We start from the raw sequence: 16,261 nt of genomic DNA, 5'->3' as shown, positions 1-16,261 counted from the left end.
TTTTTTGTTTTATAAGGAGGAGCCACTCTAAGACATTCTGATTCTGAATCCCATATGATTCTGATACATGGCCAGGGTGGAGAACTCCTGGCCCAAACACAATTTTTTTTTATAGCCTAAGGTTGCAATTTTAATAGCTACAGAATTCCTTAAACTCATGCCAAGTTTACATTTGACATGTTCACACAGACTGCTTCTAAGCAAAACCTTCAATATCTTAATGAGTACATGTGATTTTTACAATTCAGCTAGGACATTTATATGTTTAGGTTGTTCCTAACTGTCCAGATATTTGTGGTTGCTGGTTACGTTTTCCAGTATTTTCAATTTTTTCTCAGCTTTGCATTTTCGTGGGACTATTTCCTGTATATTTGTTTAAATCTGATAAATATGTTAACAGGGTAGCACCCAGAAAAGAGACCTGCAGAAGTTCAAAAGAAAATTCCCTCCCCCAAAGTGACATACCATTTGAGTATGGTTATTCAACCCTGTGACTAACCAGAGACTCTGCCCAGCGCCACGCTGACATTAAAAGTACTTTAGACTCCCTTTGACACACTGCTGCCAGTACAATAATTCTCCATCATATACTGAGGCTGATAATTCCTAGTACTATCTTATACGATAAATTTAGCAGAGTTAAATATCATAGGAAAATTTCTTATGTGATACATAATCAAAAGCCTACTTCAAAGCATACTTTAAAATAGCTTTAAGATTTGTCACCTTTATGGGATTGAACATTTTAAACACTTTGAATCTCAATACTTCAATACACTGTTATTAAATAATAGAACAGGTAGGTAATTTTTAAAGGTAAACTGCTAATACACAATCCACTTCTATTGTTACCATGATAATATTTTTGTGGAAACAATAAAAATAAAGAGATTCTTACCAAAAATTCTGGGAACCTTGGTTGGTTGGGGAGTCAAGGAGTTATTATTCCCAGCATCAAGCTGGGTTTTATAATCATCCACCTGGAAATCATTCACTGGAAAAAAATACAGCCAATTAAAATAAAAGAACATTGTCACAATCTCATACTTGTATACATGAAGCAAAGCACAAGAGTTAAGAAAAATTGACTTCCAGTAATTTTATTCACATTGCTATGTTAAATTACTAAATAGTGAATCTTTAAATACATATATTATAAAGTAATTTCTATGAATAACTTTATAGATCTTGGTCAAAAAACTATAACAGTTAATGTTTGAGTCATTCCTTTAATAAATGCTATGGGCAGATAAAAGTGATTGATTTTAGGTGATACCTTCCAAATTACTATTTGTCCTCAATTTTTTTTTTATAATCATAAGGGATTTCAGCAATTCTACAGTTGTGCTGAAATTATACTGCAGTATTCTAAGGAGGGAAAATTAAATAATGTAACATAAAAAATAATATGAGAGCTATGAAAACCGTTTCCACTAGAGTTAAATTTCTTAATTCTTAATGCTTTTTTTTAAAACATACAAATCTCTTTCAAATCTAATGAGCACAAATATCTCTTCATTTGCATGCCTAAAACAAAACTTGGGTAAACTTGGACATCCTCTAAGATGCCTTATTTTTAAAAGGATGCTAATGAATAAACTAAAATGAGATGAGGAACTTACATGTATCCTCACAAGTGTTCTTGCATTCTTCCAGAGATTCAAAGTTGTTTTGATTGCCTAGGCATCCACCGTACTTGAAACGTTCACACTGTTTTGACTGATTGTTATAAAAATACCTGGTAATATAACCTCGACAGATTCCAGCATCTTCTTCCAAAAAGCAGAAATCTGGCTTTTCTAAAAATTAAAAAAATGTCAAAAAGTAATATTCTTTTTTTGGTACATAATTTAGTTATTTTAATTAAATTTATAAATAATGGGCTAAGTTCCTTAAGCAGTAAACATAAAAATTAAAGACAAGAGGTAAAAATATAACATTATCCACAACTATGGAATATTAAAATTATCTATCATATCTACTGTGTACTTAGAATAAGGAAGAAATAGCCATTGAGACACATATTTTGTGATTGGCGTTTCAATTTCTAAGTTTCTTTATAAATATATACAACTATTATGTACCCATAATATTAAAAATTAAAAAAATGGAAAACAGTATGTGTGACTAAAAGAGGGAATATTTATAATATTTATTTGGAAACAAACTATTACATCTAGATACAAAATCATATCCGTGTAAATCATAGTAAATTAATAAGGAAGTAACTATCAACTATTTTATGAATTGAGAGAATAAAAGATAGTAGGTTATTTTATCATGTTCCACACTTGCTTTGGATGTGCAAAATATTACAGCAAAAATGGGTTTAATTGGTTTTATTATGTTTATATGTAAAACATTTAGAAAAGGTCTGTCAATATTTCATGTCATGAAGTGTGGAGTGTCATTAGGGAAAGCAATGCAGTGTATTACTTCATTAGGAATGGTTTGCACCTGCAGTGTGAAAAACATAAATTAGGTCTAGATAGATGTGTGTATGTTTGTGTGTGTGTACAACAGAGAGAGAGAGAGAATGTGCATACATGAGAGATATATCTGAATTCTGCCAAAACCACATAACTGCTAAATACTGGTTTTTAACATTTTTTCTTTCATTTTTCTGCTTTAAGACTGTCTGAAAATGATGGGTTTAATCCCTATACTGTAAAAGTATTAACATGACTATGTCCTAGATATTTTATGATAGTCATTTATTCTTTTCAACAAGTGTTTAATTGATATAGATACTCAAATGTGACTTAATTTATCCCATGGTAATACTTTCAGAATGTGTATAAATTCACAAATACCAAAAAATTTCTTTGAAAAGATAATGTGTACTGGTTTTCAGTTAAGAAAATATGATCACTATATTCCAAGTAGTATGCTTACCTAATCTCAGGGTTAAAACACTTAGCTTCTCCAGTATGAAATTTTTATTTCATTTCATTTCATTTCATTTTTTATTTTATTTTAGATGCAGGGTCTCACTCTGTCAGCCAGATTGGAGTGGTTCAGTGGTGCGATCGTAGCTCACTGCAACCTCCAACTCCTGGGCTCAAGCTACCCTCCCCTTGTTAGTATCCCAAGTAGCTGGGACTACAAGCATGCTACCACAACTGGCTAATTTTTAAAATTATTTTGTAGAGATGGAGACTCTCTATGTTGCCCAGGCTAGTCTTGAATTCATGGTCTCAAGGGAATCCTCCTGCCTCAGCCTCCCAAAATGTTAGGGTTACAGATATGAGCCACTGCTCCCAGCCTGAAATAATTTTTTAAAAATGTTCATCATAAATATTTTCTATGAAGAGAAAGCATCTTGAGGAAAGAAATTGCCTCCAATCTAGGGTCTGACTTATGACTTGAAATTTATGATTCCAATGACTCGGAAAGGGGAGAATAGTGATGATACCATGAAGCGTATATAACATAGGTCATATTGGAAGGTATAGTTCATGACTAATATAATTTTTATATATGTGTATAAACATACCTTTTGTTACCTCTGAAGAGAAAAATAGAATGGTTTAAATTTTTAAAAGTTGGAAAGGAAGATTTGAAAAGTATGGAAGCTTTCATGACTAGCCTTATAAGTTCCTGTATTCTTCTGCAGAAATTGATATCTGTACTAGATAGGACATCCTCCACTGTATCTCTTTTTTTTCTTCTTCCAGGCATTGGAATGACTCCAATAGTACAGAGGAAGAAAGGAAATACATGTTTAGGGATTGGAGAGGCTTTTGCAAAAGTCCAATACCCCTTCTTTGATAGTGCTCCAAACCAGGCTAAACCCAGCTGTCATAAAAGTTGTGCCAATGTGATCTACATTACCAGCCCTGTCTACATCATACTCTGTGAAAACAATTGAGATAATTTTCAAAATCACTATGATCACAAGGCATATTGGGCTTGAATTTTTTTAGCACAAATCTCCAATTTCTCAATTTTTTTTTCCCTGTGGCTATATTATCATAGTGGCAAAAAGGAACTGTGGTATCTTTTCACATCTTAAAGCAACTATCTCAGGGAAGCAATGCTCATAATTGTTTTACTATATAAAGGTCATGTATTTAATAATGCTAATGACTTCTACCAAAGTTGCAGATCTGGAAAAGAACTAATCTCCCATAAAACTTATTTTATTAAATAAAATTTCCTATTATAATACAGTTTTAATAATCTCTACTCTGCATCTTCTCAAAACACCAATTTCACAGTTGACTTTATTTACTGTTTATCGTGTCTTTTTTCAGAGTGAATGTTACTTTGCTTTTCATATTGCCTTTTGTTTTTCAAAGTGAATGTTATTGTGGTTATTATACTTAAGTATAATATATGGGAAATGAATAAAAACTCTTTAAATTTTTATAATATTTTTATAAGGAAAAATACATTCAATTACTATCATTTTGTTTTTGTCTTAGTATGTATACTTTATGAAATTTTAAATCATCTTAACAGAGGGCATAAGAATTTTATGTTTAACAAATGTGGTGGGTAAAAAGTATTGCATATAAAGAATAAAAAACATAAATTATGCTAAGTATAATTTAAAAACTGTACAACTAGAAGTTGTTATTATTCATATTGAACCCTCATTAGAGGACATAAACCTATTTTAAGATGAAGTAAAAAATTCACACATGTAAAATAATTCTTTTTAGGCCTACAGTTTGAAATACAGTTATAAATCAAGAAATTAATTCCCATATTCTTCAGATAAACAAAGTAATATTCTTGTTGACTTTGTATAGACAGCTCTAGCTCTAAACTGGTGCTCAGTTAAAACTGAGTTACAGAGAATGCGGACATGGCACTATATCAACTTTCATAAGCCGTGGGATTTTTCCCGTTGATTTTTCTTTAAGCCGGCATACTTGGGAATTGACTTAGATCAAATTTTATTTCAAAGGGTTTGTAATAAATCTCCACTCTCTTTATAATTGTTCTAATGCTAGGAAGCATATTACAAACTTAACTTCAAATAGATAGAAGTCTTTGTTATGGATTAGTTTTAGCATCTAAACATTTTTAACATGTATATGAATAGAGCTTTATTCTTTAATTTTTGTGTATAATATAAAGTAAGGATGGTTAAATTCTGAATTATCAAATGTATATTTTATAGCAAAAGTTTACCTGTATATAATTTTTTTCTAATTCTATGCTTCTGGAAAAAGGTCTTAATATTTAAATGTTGGTATTTCCTTTCATGAAAATATCTTCTTTCACTTCGTGGACAAAATTCCCTTTATAAATATGCTTTATTCTTTGATATTACAGATGAAGACTTTGGTTAATTGAAGCACCAAACACTTTTGTCAAGATTAATTCAATATTTACAGGAAAAATTTTTTAAAAATTGTAAATAAATACATACATTCACTTATGTTGTTTGTACGAACTTCACCATTGAATTTATTTTATTAATTTTGATTCAAATTCTGATTAGTGAATAAAGTTTAAAGATTATCACTGAGTCACAGAAATTTTCAACTCTTTCCCAGACAACTAAATCAAAATAAGTAAAATTAAAATGCACTTTGCATTTCATGCTCCTTCATGTCTTGAGTTAAATAATTTAATCTTTTTTTCAATATTTTCTCATTCAAATGTAAATGCCATAAATGATAATTAGACCAAACCAGTTTCTAGACCATTACTAGAAGGAGGTTGGTTTTCTTGATCTATTGATAACATTGTTTTTGCTGATATATTCAGCAAAAAGTAATTATTTTTAATTAAAAACAATAAAATAATTTAAATCCCAAAATTAAAAATGTGCTCACATACACTAAATAATGTTGACAAAGGCAATTATTTATTTTTAAATATCTCCATTTACTTTTGCATATAGAACTATTGACAATTCAAAACGTATCCATTCAGGGGAATATTTAATGAAATTTGCTGAAGCCACACAATGCTGAGATTAACAAGGGATTAGAGACCAGAGAACTAAAGACTAGAAACATTTAAATTACTATTTGGAAGATGTTAAAATAGCATGTGTGGCTCTGGATTGTAAATGGATTAAAATTAAATGTCATACTACATTAGGATGAGAGTACATAGGATGTTTGGAGCCTCCCCCAGCAAATATCATGTGTATGTTTTTCTAATTTTTCATTATATTCAAGGAAATAAAACACCATTTCAAAGATCATATGAATTTATGATCAATCTCATATCAGAGAAACCTAAGAATTGAATATCTAGATGCCTTATATAAATGCTACTAATTTACACACATGAATATTCACCTTTTCTGAATGTTGTCTTTGTAAACTTCTTTGAATAATCTGCAATCAAAACAATATGTATATATGTTAATTGCTACAATTTATAATGTAATACCATGAATTTGAATTGAACAAACTAGGATGACATATTTATTACCATTAAATTATTCTTACACAGAATGTCAAAAATTAAATTTCTTTTCTCTAAAAATTTTTTCTAGTTATTATAACCATGAAGCCACTTAATTTTAACATAATAATGTTTCAAAAACTATGTTAAAAGTTTCTAACACATTTACAAAAATGAGAATTCATAGTAACTAAATTTTCTGTTCAGAATATCTATAATTAAAATGATTAAGCTTTCTAAAAGAAGACAAATGGCCAATAAACATATGAAAAAAATGCTCAACATCACTAATCATCAAGGAAATGCAAATTAAAACTACAAAGAGATATTACCTTGCACCTGTAAGCATGGTTTTTATTAAAAAGTCCAAAGCAACAGGTGCTGGCATGGATGCAGAGAGAAAGGAATGCTTATACACTGTTGTGGGGACTGCAAATTAGTACAACCTCTATGGAAAACAGTATGGAGATTCCTTAAAGAACTAAAAGTAGCCCTACCATACAATCCAGCAATCCCACTACTGGGTATTTACCCAAAGGAAAAAAGGACATTTTATAAAAATAACACTTGCACTCAAATGTTTATTGTACCACAATTCACAGTTGCAAAGATGTGGAATCAACTCAAGTGCCCATCAATTCATGAGTGGATTCACAAAATGTGGTCTATGTATATCATGGAGTAATATCAGCCATAAAAAGGATGAATTAATACCTTTTGCAACAATTTGGATAGAACTGGAGACCATTATCCTAAGTGAAGTATCTAAAGAATGGAAAAACAAACACCACACGTACTTGGTAGTAAATTGGAACTAACCGATGAGCACACATGCAGAATGAGTAAAACTCAGTGGAAATCAAGTAGGGGGAATGAGGGGGAGGTGATGTGTGAAAACCTACCTAATGGTACAATGAACACCATCTGGGTGATGGGCACACTTATAGCCATGACTCAAGCATTATAAAAGTGATCCATGTGTTGCTATAAACATTCTAGTGCAGATGTCTTTTTTATAGAATGTCTTTTTTTCCTTTGGGTAGATGTCCAGTAATGGGATTGCTGGATTGAATGGTAGTTCTACTCATAGCTCTTTGAGGTATCTCCATATTACTTTCCACAGAGGCTGTACTAGTTTGCAGTCCTACCAGCATTTTATGAGTATTGTTATCTCTCTGCATCCATGTGAACATTTATTATTTTGGGACTTACTATGCTGAAATAAAAAAAAATAATGCCAACAACAGCAACAAAAACAACCCAAAAGTCATCCATGTAACCAAAACCATTTGTATCCCCATAATATTTTGAAATTAAAAAAATGTGAAATATGAAAATAATTCAGGCATCTTACTTTACACATAAAAAGAGATAATTTTTATAGTGAGTTGGGAATAGGGATGGAATGGACCAGCATCATCTCCTTTCCTGATTTCTTCTCCTGTCTTGTTATCTCAACTCCATTGCAAGTTTCACTCAGAGGAGAAATGAAGGAAAGGCATCTGGGACAGATTATTGGTACTAATTGATCAACACTAATGTGCACATATGGGAAATAACATTCATAGGGTGTTGGGCAGGTGGGAGGGGGAGAAGGGGATGGTTAAATCCACACCTAACAGATAATTAGTTGTTCTACCAGAGAGACAGAAAGGTAGAGAGAGAAAGGAGAGCAAGAAAGAATATGAGCTGGATTACATGTCCTTTTTAGCCATGGAATCATCTTTCTTAAAACAGGCAGATGATCCTTCTACAGGCAAACTCAAAGGGGACCCTAACCAGATTTCTTAGGTGTTTCTGTACAAGTCCATTATCTCCCACACATTGTTACAAAAAATCCAGCTACCTCAGCTTCGTAATCTCCAATATTCACCTACTCTATTCTGGGAGACCATCATGCTATACTTGGATTTCCTTTTCTTAACTGTAGTTCAGAATAACTTCATACAGAAAGCAGCGGAGATTGGAGGGCTCATCTTGTATGTTTCTCTTCTCTCAGAGATCAGAATTCTGTGCTGCCTTTGAATCATGTCTGCAAACAACTGCTTTATACATTTTGTCCAGTTTTTTAGTACTTTATGTTGGAAGAGAAAGTCCAGTTCTAGTTATCTATGATGGCCGAAGGTTGAATTCTCTCTTTAGGTGATTATTAAAAAGTTTAGCAGTATTTTTCATATGTGCCAGTTACAGCCTTAAGAGTATAAAGAGTATAAAACACTCAGGCCTTCATACAACAATATGAAGTGGCTTTTGAAGAGATAATGAGGAGATGGGGGCAAGCGACTTACATTTATATGCCAGTCAGTAACGATGTTATAGAAGAGTATAAAGTAGGGCTGTCACTGATGAATGAGATGATTACATTTGATTAACTTCTTAAAAAAGGATAACTTTTACACAATGGTAAGCTCTAAGACTTGTGAGTTATTTAAAAAAGGAGAAACAGGTTATGTATTTCAAGAAGAGACCAGTTGATGAAAATAAGTAGGCTGCCAAGCGAAAAAGCAAGGATTACAAAGAATGGATAAATCAGGCCTCTGGCCAAGATACTGAAGACTAAGAATGATTTTCAACTCAACACAAAAGGATACATAGCCCAACATGTAGGGAAGAAAACGGGGTATAGAAATCTGTGATGAATGGAAAAATGACCAGGCAATTATAAAAACCAAAGGCACCACTGAGGACCACTGAGCTGCCTAAACTGTGTCAGTAACATTCACAGAACATCCATAGAGAGGAAAGAGGAAAATAAGTGCTCTGAGGCTAAAGAAATATCTTCATGTCTATTCTCTTACGTTAGCTCTAGAGCATACAACAGAGCGTCTCAGAGACTCATAGAGGAGAGCAGTTCTCTGTTTCCACCACATTGAGATTGTCCCACAGGCCAAAAGCATCAAGATGCCAAAGCTGTTTAGTAACAGCTGCTTCGGAAGGCATTATCAGAGTGAGAATGGAGAGCTGCCTGACTTGCAAAATACAAGACATCTCGTGTTCCTAACTAAAGATATCGTCTCTATAGTACTATTGCTCAATCCAACTAGTTCTAAAAACATGCTATGGGGGAATATTGGGCTAAAAACTAGGGACATAAAGGCAACTCAGATTATTTTATCCCTCAAGTAGTTCACAATTCAGAATAACCTGAGATAAAAACATTCAAAATTTTGACCAGTAATTACTTTTAATTTTTCTTAGTGAGAAGAGATAAAACCGCATATAACATTGTAATTTGCAAAATTTGCAAAAAAAAAATTAATAGGATTAAGGCAGAATAAAGTTTAATAATTTAATATAATATGATGTTCTTTTAACCTTGTAACTTAGTAAAATAACATAAAAAGAAAAGTTGGGTTTAGGAAAGTATACATGGGGTAGCAGGGATGATATTGTCTTTTCTACAGTATTTTAAGGGTCCAACAGAAAAGACTTAAATTTCATTTATATGGTTCTACTAGCTGATGCAGTTTAGAATTTTCCAATTAGGAAATACAGAGCCTCAAAGTGAATTTTCAGATTCATGATCATGAGAGAGAATTATAATAAGACCGTTGTGTTGATAAAGGAAAGACTAAGTCAATGTGACTAACATTCACTCTCCTGTCAACTCAGAGTGCAATTCAGGGAGGCTGAATTACATTCACTTCATACAATGATACTTCACTGTTCTGTGAATTTGAGGGTTTTCCTTCCTTCTTTATTATGGAAAAGAGTACAGGACAGTAAATGAGGCTGAATATATTTTATAATAATTGATTTTAAAAAATAAAAAAAAGATAGTTGAACATGAAAGCTAAATATGTGAAAATAAAAGATTCTTTGGAATGTTCAAAAAGTATCAACTTATTTTCCTAAAATTATCAAATCTAATATTAGACCCAATAATCCTTAAGGCTCTTGAGTAATAAGGGTTGCCAGAAGCCTACCTCTTACACATATTTTATTGCACTCTTCCAGACTGTCAAATCGATTCTGATTTCCTTCACATCCCCCATATACAAATTCTTCACACTGTTGAGTGAAAATATTGAAGAAAAATCTCTTCATCATTGCTTTGCATGGGCCATCATCTGCCTTCAATGCACAAAATGAATGCATAGGTTTCAGTGGTGGCAATGCAGTATCTACATGGGAAAAATAAAAGAACACGTAATCCTCCATCAACACTTTAATAATGTTCTTTATAATAATGTCCTCTATAATATGTCCTGATTACAACAATAAAATATGCTAAGAAACCATAAAAAGTTATTCAGTTATCAAAGAGATAAAGTTAATAAATTCACCAAATAAGGCACATTTTATAATCTATTACGGTTTAATAGTTGATGACTTACCAACTATTAAAGGAAAAAATGTATTATGACTTTTTTCTAGATTTTTGTTAATAGGTATTGCTTAAAATCTGTGTCAGTTGACTGAGAAGGAATTGAGTAATAGATATAAGGCAACCTCATTCAAAGGGATGTGTCTACAATAGACCTCTACCTTTAACTCAGTTAATGGACAATTCTTTTGAGTTTCTCTCCCTAAACCATAGTTGTGTCACTTTTCCCACATAAAACAACTCTTTAAAAACAACAGTATATTCACATTCTCATATATATACATATATATCTAAATATATATGTTTTTTATATATCATACTATAATGAACCATTCCCTAATTATGGAAATTAACTTGTTTGATGTTACAAAAAGAATACACTGCATGGGGCATTCTTTTACTTACTGTGATTGGTTTTTAATAATGTTGAAAAAACTTAAACATTGCTTTCTATATTTTAAATAGAATGAGGCAATTCTTTTGACCTTGAGCTAAATTTTTTTTTCTCTAGACATTTAGTCACTGATTTTAATAACAGAAAAATTTCCTATCTTGAGAAGGGACATGAAAATACAGGAAACTCAACTAATTTTTTAAAAATTTTATTTGTATCAGGTCCAGTAATATTAATAGATGTCTAATTTTAAATAAATTGCATTGTTTACAGAATCTACCAGTAAAGAAAGACACTGAAAATTGTGCTTGGTGCAACAAAAATAATAATGACTAAAGAATGTCAGATCATATTCTTGAGTATTGTCTATATATTGACTCTATGTATCTTCTATGTTTTTGGGAATTGACTGTTGATCCCTTATGGAGGATAGTGAAACCTGTAAATAACCTGAACCAATTTGCCCTCTAGAGGGCAGTAGTATTAAATTAAAACAGATTATATGTGTATGTTCAAAAGAGGTTTAATGCATGCACTCTAAAATAATTTACTTTGAACAAAAGAACATATATAGATGTCACTTTAAAATTTTCACATAAAACATTTTTAAAGCCTGAAATTAAGGATAAGTTTGTGGATGTATGATCATCTGAAAGGAAATCCACTTTAAATGCCCTGTAACTTCAAAAATTATGTGAATATTTTTTAAAAGAGAAAATATGCAAATAATAAAAGTAGGATTAGATAATTTTATCAAGTCTCTTCTACACTTACGCTGTTATTATTCTAATTATATATTTCGTATTATTAATATCAAGTATAACCATATTTCAATAATGTTGAAACTCTATAACAAAGCTATTGGAACATTATTGCTAATTTTTATATGAGTTATAAAATGAGAGGTAATCCTTGCAATCTTGGAAAGGTTAAAAATGTAGCTTTCTATACTTAAGTTGGAATTTTTATGCTGTTTGATTCATATGACACTGATTATTTATGAACATGTGAATTTTATCTGAACTACTAACATAAATTTAATTTTAAAAAATTTGAGTTGAATTTATAAAATACTATCTCACCATTTTGATTTACTTGATAACTGACTTAACTATTTTTTTAAATTTAAATAAATTGAGCTGACAGAACTGATAGAACAGTAAGTTTTTCAGACCCAAAATTTAGTAAGGAAGAATAAAATATGACAAGGAATAATTATGATAGATGGATACCTTCAGCACTAAACCTAATTGTCATGAACTAGTTAACTGGAAAGTAATAATGCCAGCCAAACCTTTAAATAAAATTGAGTTTTATACACCTGGGAAATTGTATGTTTTCAACTGTCTCTGGGGTTATGTTCCATTGACAAAATATAAAGTTTGTGTTTATCAATATGGTATTTTTTATAATTTTACACCAATAACACAATGTCCCTAAATCCAATAAATATCTATAGCATATATGTATATAACTTTGTCAAAGTGAATTAATAATTACTGATGAACATGTACAAGTTTAACTGGCATTTCTTTTTCTTTCTAATTCTTTAACATTTTTTGTTGAACTTATCTGAAATATGATAATTGGCTTTAAAGAGTCTCTCAGATACATCATGAGTTTCTGGTACCTACAAATATGAATATTACATGGTAAAATTCAGAATGATAATTTTTCTTAAATGTTTTTAGACTTCATTGAAATTCTCCACTTTTCTTAAATGACATGCACAAGTACTTTTTAAAGAAAAATTTATAACGTAAATATAATCATACTTGAGATAAATACAATCATATTTGAGAGGGTTGGAAACATATTTTCCATAGAAAAATATTTGTATATAAACAACCATGACGTATAAAAACCATGTTTTCTCTCTTCATCACTGAAATTATAATTGTTAATTTGAATTCAAAAATCACTGAAAGCTTTTTCTGAATAATGCATTTACAAATAATTGTAAATGCATTTATATTCTCTGAGTTTATTTAAGGATTTTATAATGCCATAACTGACATTTTGAGTTGTTAAATTGTGAGAAGTCAGAACATTTTGCATAAAGACATTAAGTGGAGCATCCGACTTAGAGCAGGCCCACAATAAGTATCATTGAATTAGCACTGTTTCTACACTATAAACATGTATTTTGATACTGATAAAAATTTGACCTATCAGTTCTATAAATATATGATCTCAGAATCAGTTATCAGAACTCATATACATAATTTCAAGGAATGAACCAGCTATAAAAATATTCTGGCATTTGGAATCTTATAGATTTCTTAAAGCTGTATGCCATTATCTCAGAAATTCCTGTAGTACCTCTCATATGGTATCATGGTCCTCATTCCCAAGTTAATGTTACTTTAGAACTTTAAAGACAACAAATTAAGGAAGCAGCGTTTCAGACAGGCATCTTTAATATAAATATACAGATCTATACATGTAGCATACAAGAAACTTTATCTAATACCTGAATTGCCATTGTATTTAGAAAAAAACATTTCTTATAAATCAATGCTTTATATCAGATTCTTTCTCATTGATGATTCCTCTACTTTTTACTCTTAATTTTTTTTCTTTATAGAGAGATGGGATCTCACTCTGTCTCCCAGGCTGGAGTGCAGTGGTGCGATCATAGCTCACTGTAACCTCAAATGCATGGGTGATCTTCCTGCCTCAGCATCCTGAGTAGCTGGGATTACAGGTGCACACCAACACAGCCAACTATTTTTATATTTTTTACAGCCACAGGGTTTCACTATGTTGCCCTGGCGGGTCTCGAACTCCTGGCCTAAAGAGATCCTCCTGCCTCAGCTTCCCAGAGTTCTGGGATTACAGACATGAGCCATTGAGCTCGGCCTCTTAATATTTTTTATAGTCCTTATTGTCAAGCTAAATATTTTCCATTTTCTGTATTAAGGATACACCCCACGCTCAATCGGTTATTAAGTAATTTTGCCACCAGGTGGTGATAGTGTACCACAAAAACAAAAGATAGTAAACTACTAGTTGAGCAGTCGCCTAGCAATAATGACAATACCTAATGTTTACTGAGTAATGATTATACTCTGGACATTTTGCAAATGTATGGATTTTTATCTCCATTTTATAAATTATAAACTAGTATTTCAGAAATTAAATAAATGGCTCAAATTCACACCATAAATGATGGTTTTGAATTGACCTCATTTGTTTTTATACCAGATATCTCAAACTTTCTTTATAACTGAGTGAAATTGTTATAGGTCCATGATTAAGATTCCAAAACTGACATTTGCATCAAGCATGCAGATTCAGTTATAAAAAGTTCTGCTCAGTTAATAACATTTCTTTCTAGAACTCACTTTGTAAAACTAAAAATGGCTTCAATGGTGGAGATAAATGATAATTTTACAGCAATTTGTTAAAGAAAAAACACTAAGTATTAACTTTTATTAACTGTATTTTATTATTAGCTTTTTCACCTTTATAATTCATATTTTAATGTATTTCCTCGATGAATCCTACATTAGAATATTCTTTTGTGCAGTGAGCTTGTGCCCCACACCTGAGCACAGCATCCCTGGAATTGGGCAGTGGCCAGGTGTGCTGTCTGACACACAGTTCCCTGACACTCCACTCAAAAGGGATGGAAGTATGCCCTGGTTTTCATATTTTACTTTGAATAAACCTTTATGAATGTTAATAAATATGTGTTGAGCATGTGTCAGGCACTGTGCTGTCACTGCAGATATGACAGTAACTTAGGTGGCAACAAGCAGTTCCTCCACCATGGGACATACAGTCATTGGAGACTGACTTACATAAATATTCAGGAAGTTCTGGGTGCTGTGCGAGCATATAATAGGATACCTAAGCTAGCCTCAGGAGGTCATGGATAACTTTCCCAAGACTTGAAATTGAGACTTGACAAAAATGCTAACAGAGACAAGGATTATCTGCCTCTTGCCATGAAACTGGAAAACACAGGGTGATCTAATAGGAATTTAATCTGATGAAACCATAAAAATAGGATTATGGTTTATTTAATCATTTTTTAATTGATGAAATGTATTTTATGTCTCATAGTCTGAGGGTTACATTCTCACCTCCCCCTTCCCTGTGTCCTGGGATGTTGGATAGAAGGCTCACTATAATATTTTGTACCTGAGAACATGCCATACTAGAATTCTCATTCTCCTGGAACTTGTTTGTGAATCTAGGGCTTTCAGGTAACTTGCTAAAAGTCTATGCGCTGCTTGCCTCTCTGACTAAAGGATTCAATTTCTCTAGCAGTGAAGAACACAGACATGTACTGTTTGCCTTCTCTGCATCATAAAATGTGCCAGATGTTTTTTATGTGGTTTATATAACAGCCATATGGAATTAGTTATTTACCTCATTTATTTACAGCTTAGAACCTTGGAAGTCAGAGAGTTTAAATAATTTATTTAATTTCACAAAGGTACTAGATGGCAAACCACATCTACAAACTCAAGACTGTCTGATTTTGAATATTATAAAAGACGTCTGCCTTTCCCTAAATGTTCCCTGCTAATCTTCTCTCTCCCAGCCCAAAGGTATTTTTTTAAAGCTGTTTTCATTATTGTTGTGGTCTTATCAAGAAGTTTATTCTATCTCATCCTCTCTTCTGGTTGGATTGATTTTTAAAAAGTCTACTATTGACTTGTGAGAGAAGCAATAAAATTGTACATATTTTTCTATAAATAACAGTACCCTATTTCAGTTGAAATGGATGATGGCATGATCTTGGCATCTGTGATAAATTATATCTCCAAAACTGAGTTTATTCAGATGTGAGATCATGTTATTGCAAAATGAATTAGAAACAAAGCAAAAACAAAAACAAAACTAGGTAACACTGTGCAACTAGACAACCCAGAGGACTTCAAATCTAACTTCAAGATCAAAATTCTTTGTTACCCATCTAGGTTTGGAAGCTACCTTATAGTGATTTTAAATTCTCACTTAATTGTTGGTGAGTTAACTCTGGTTTATGGTTGACTGTGGCAGCAACAATTTCAGGGCCCTCCTGACTAATGGGTATATGTTGTCTCAGTCTGATTGAGGGGGATTGGAATGGGAGAATACTGGGAACATTTGTATGCATTATCCTCCCACTTCCCAAAACTGAGGTTGCCTGTCTTTTCCCTGCCGGGACT

General features: G+C 31.9%; 1 protein-coding gene across 1 annotated transcript in view; it reads right to left on the bottom strand.

Moving 5' to 3' along the window:
• The window catches only part of TFPI (tissue factor pathway inhibitor), a 67,958-nt gene that overhangs the window by 16,230 nt on the left and 35,467 nt on the right, over nucleotides 1–16,261 (bottom strand). Inside the window, exons 3-6 of the mRNA XM_045559141.1 lie at nucleotides 10,302–10,499; nucleotides 6,267–6,305; nucleotides 1,623–1,799; nucleotides 899–994 (exon numbers count right to left, since the gene is read on the bottom strand). Of these exons, the coding sequence (XP_045415097.1) occupies nucleotides 899–994; nucleotides 1,623–1,799; nucleotides 6,267–6,305; nucleotides 10,302–10,499 (510 nt within the window). The remainder of the gene's footprint in view (nucleotides 1–898; nucleotides 995–1,622; nucleotides 1,800–6,266; nucleotides 6,306–10,301; nucleotides 10,500–16,261) is intronic.

Source organism: Lemur catta, chromosome 8 (genome assembly GCF_020740605.2).
Source record: "Lemur catta isolate mLemCat1 chromosome 8, mLemCat1.pri, whole genome shotgun sequence".
Lineage (NCBI taxonomy): Eukaryota > Metazoa > Chordata > Mammalia > Primates > Lemuridae > Lemur > Lemur catta.
Note: the sequence above shows the minus strand (reverse complement) of the source record. Positions and strands in the feature narration are given on the sequence as shown.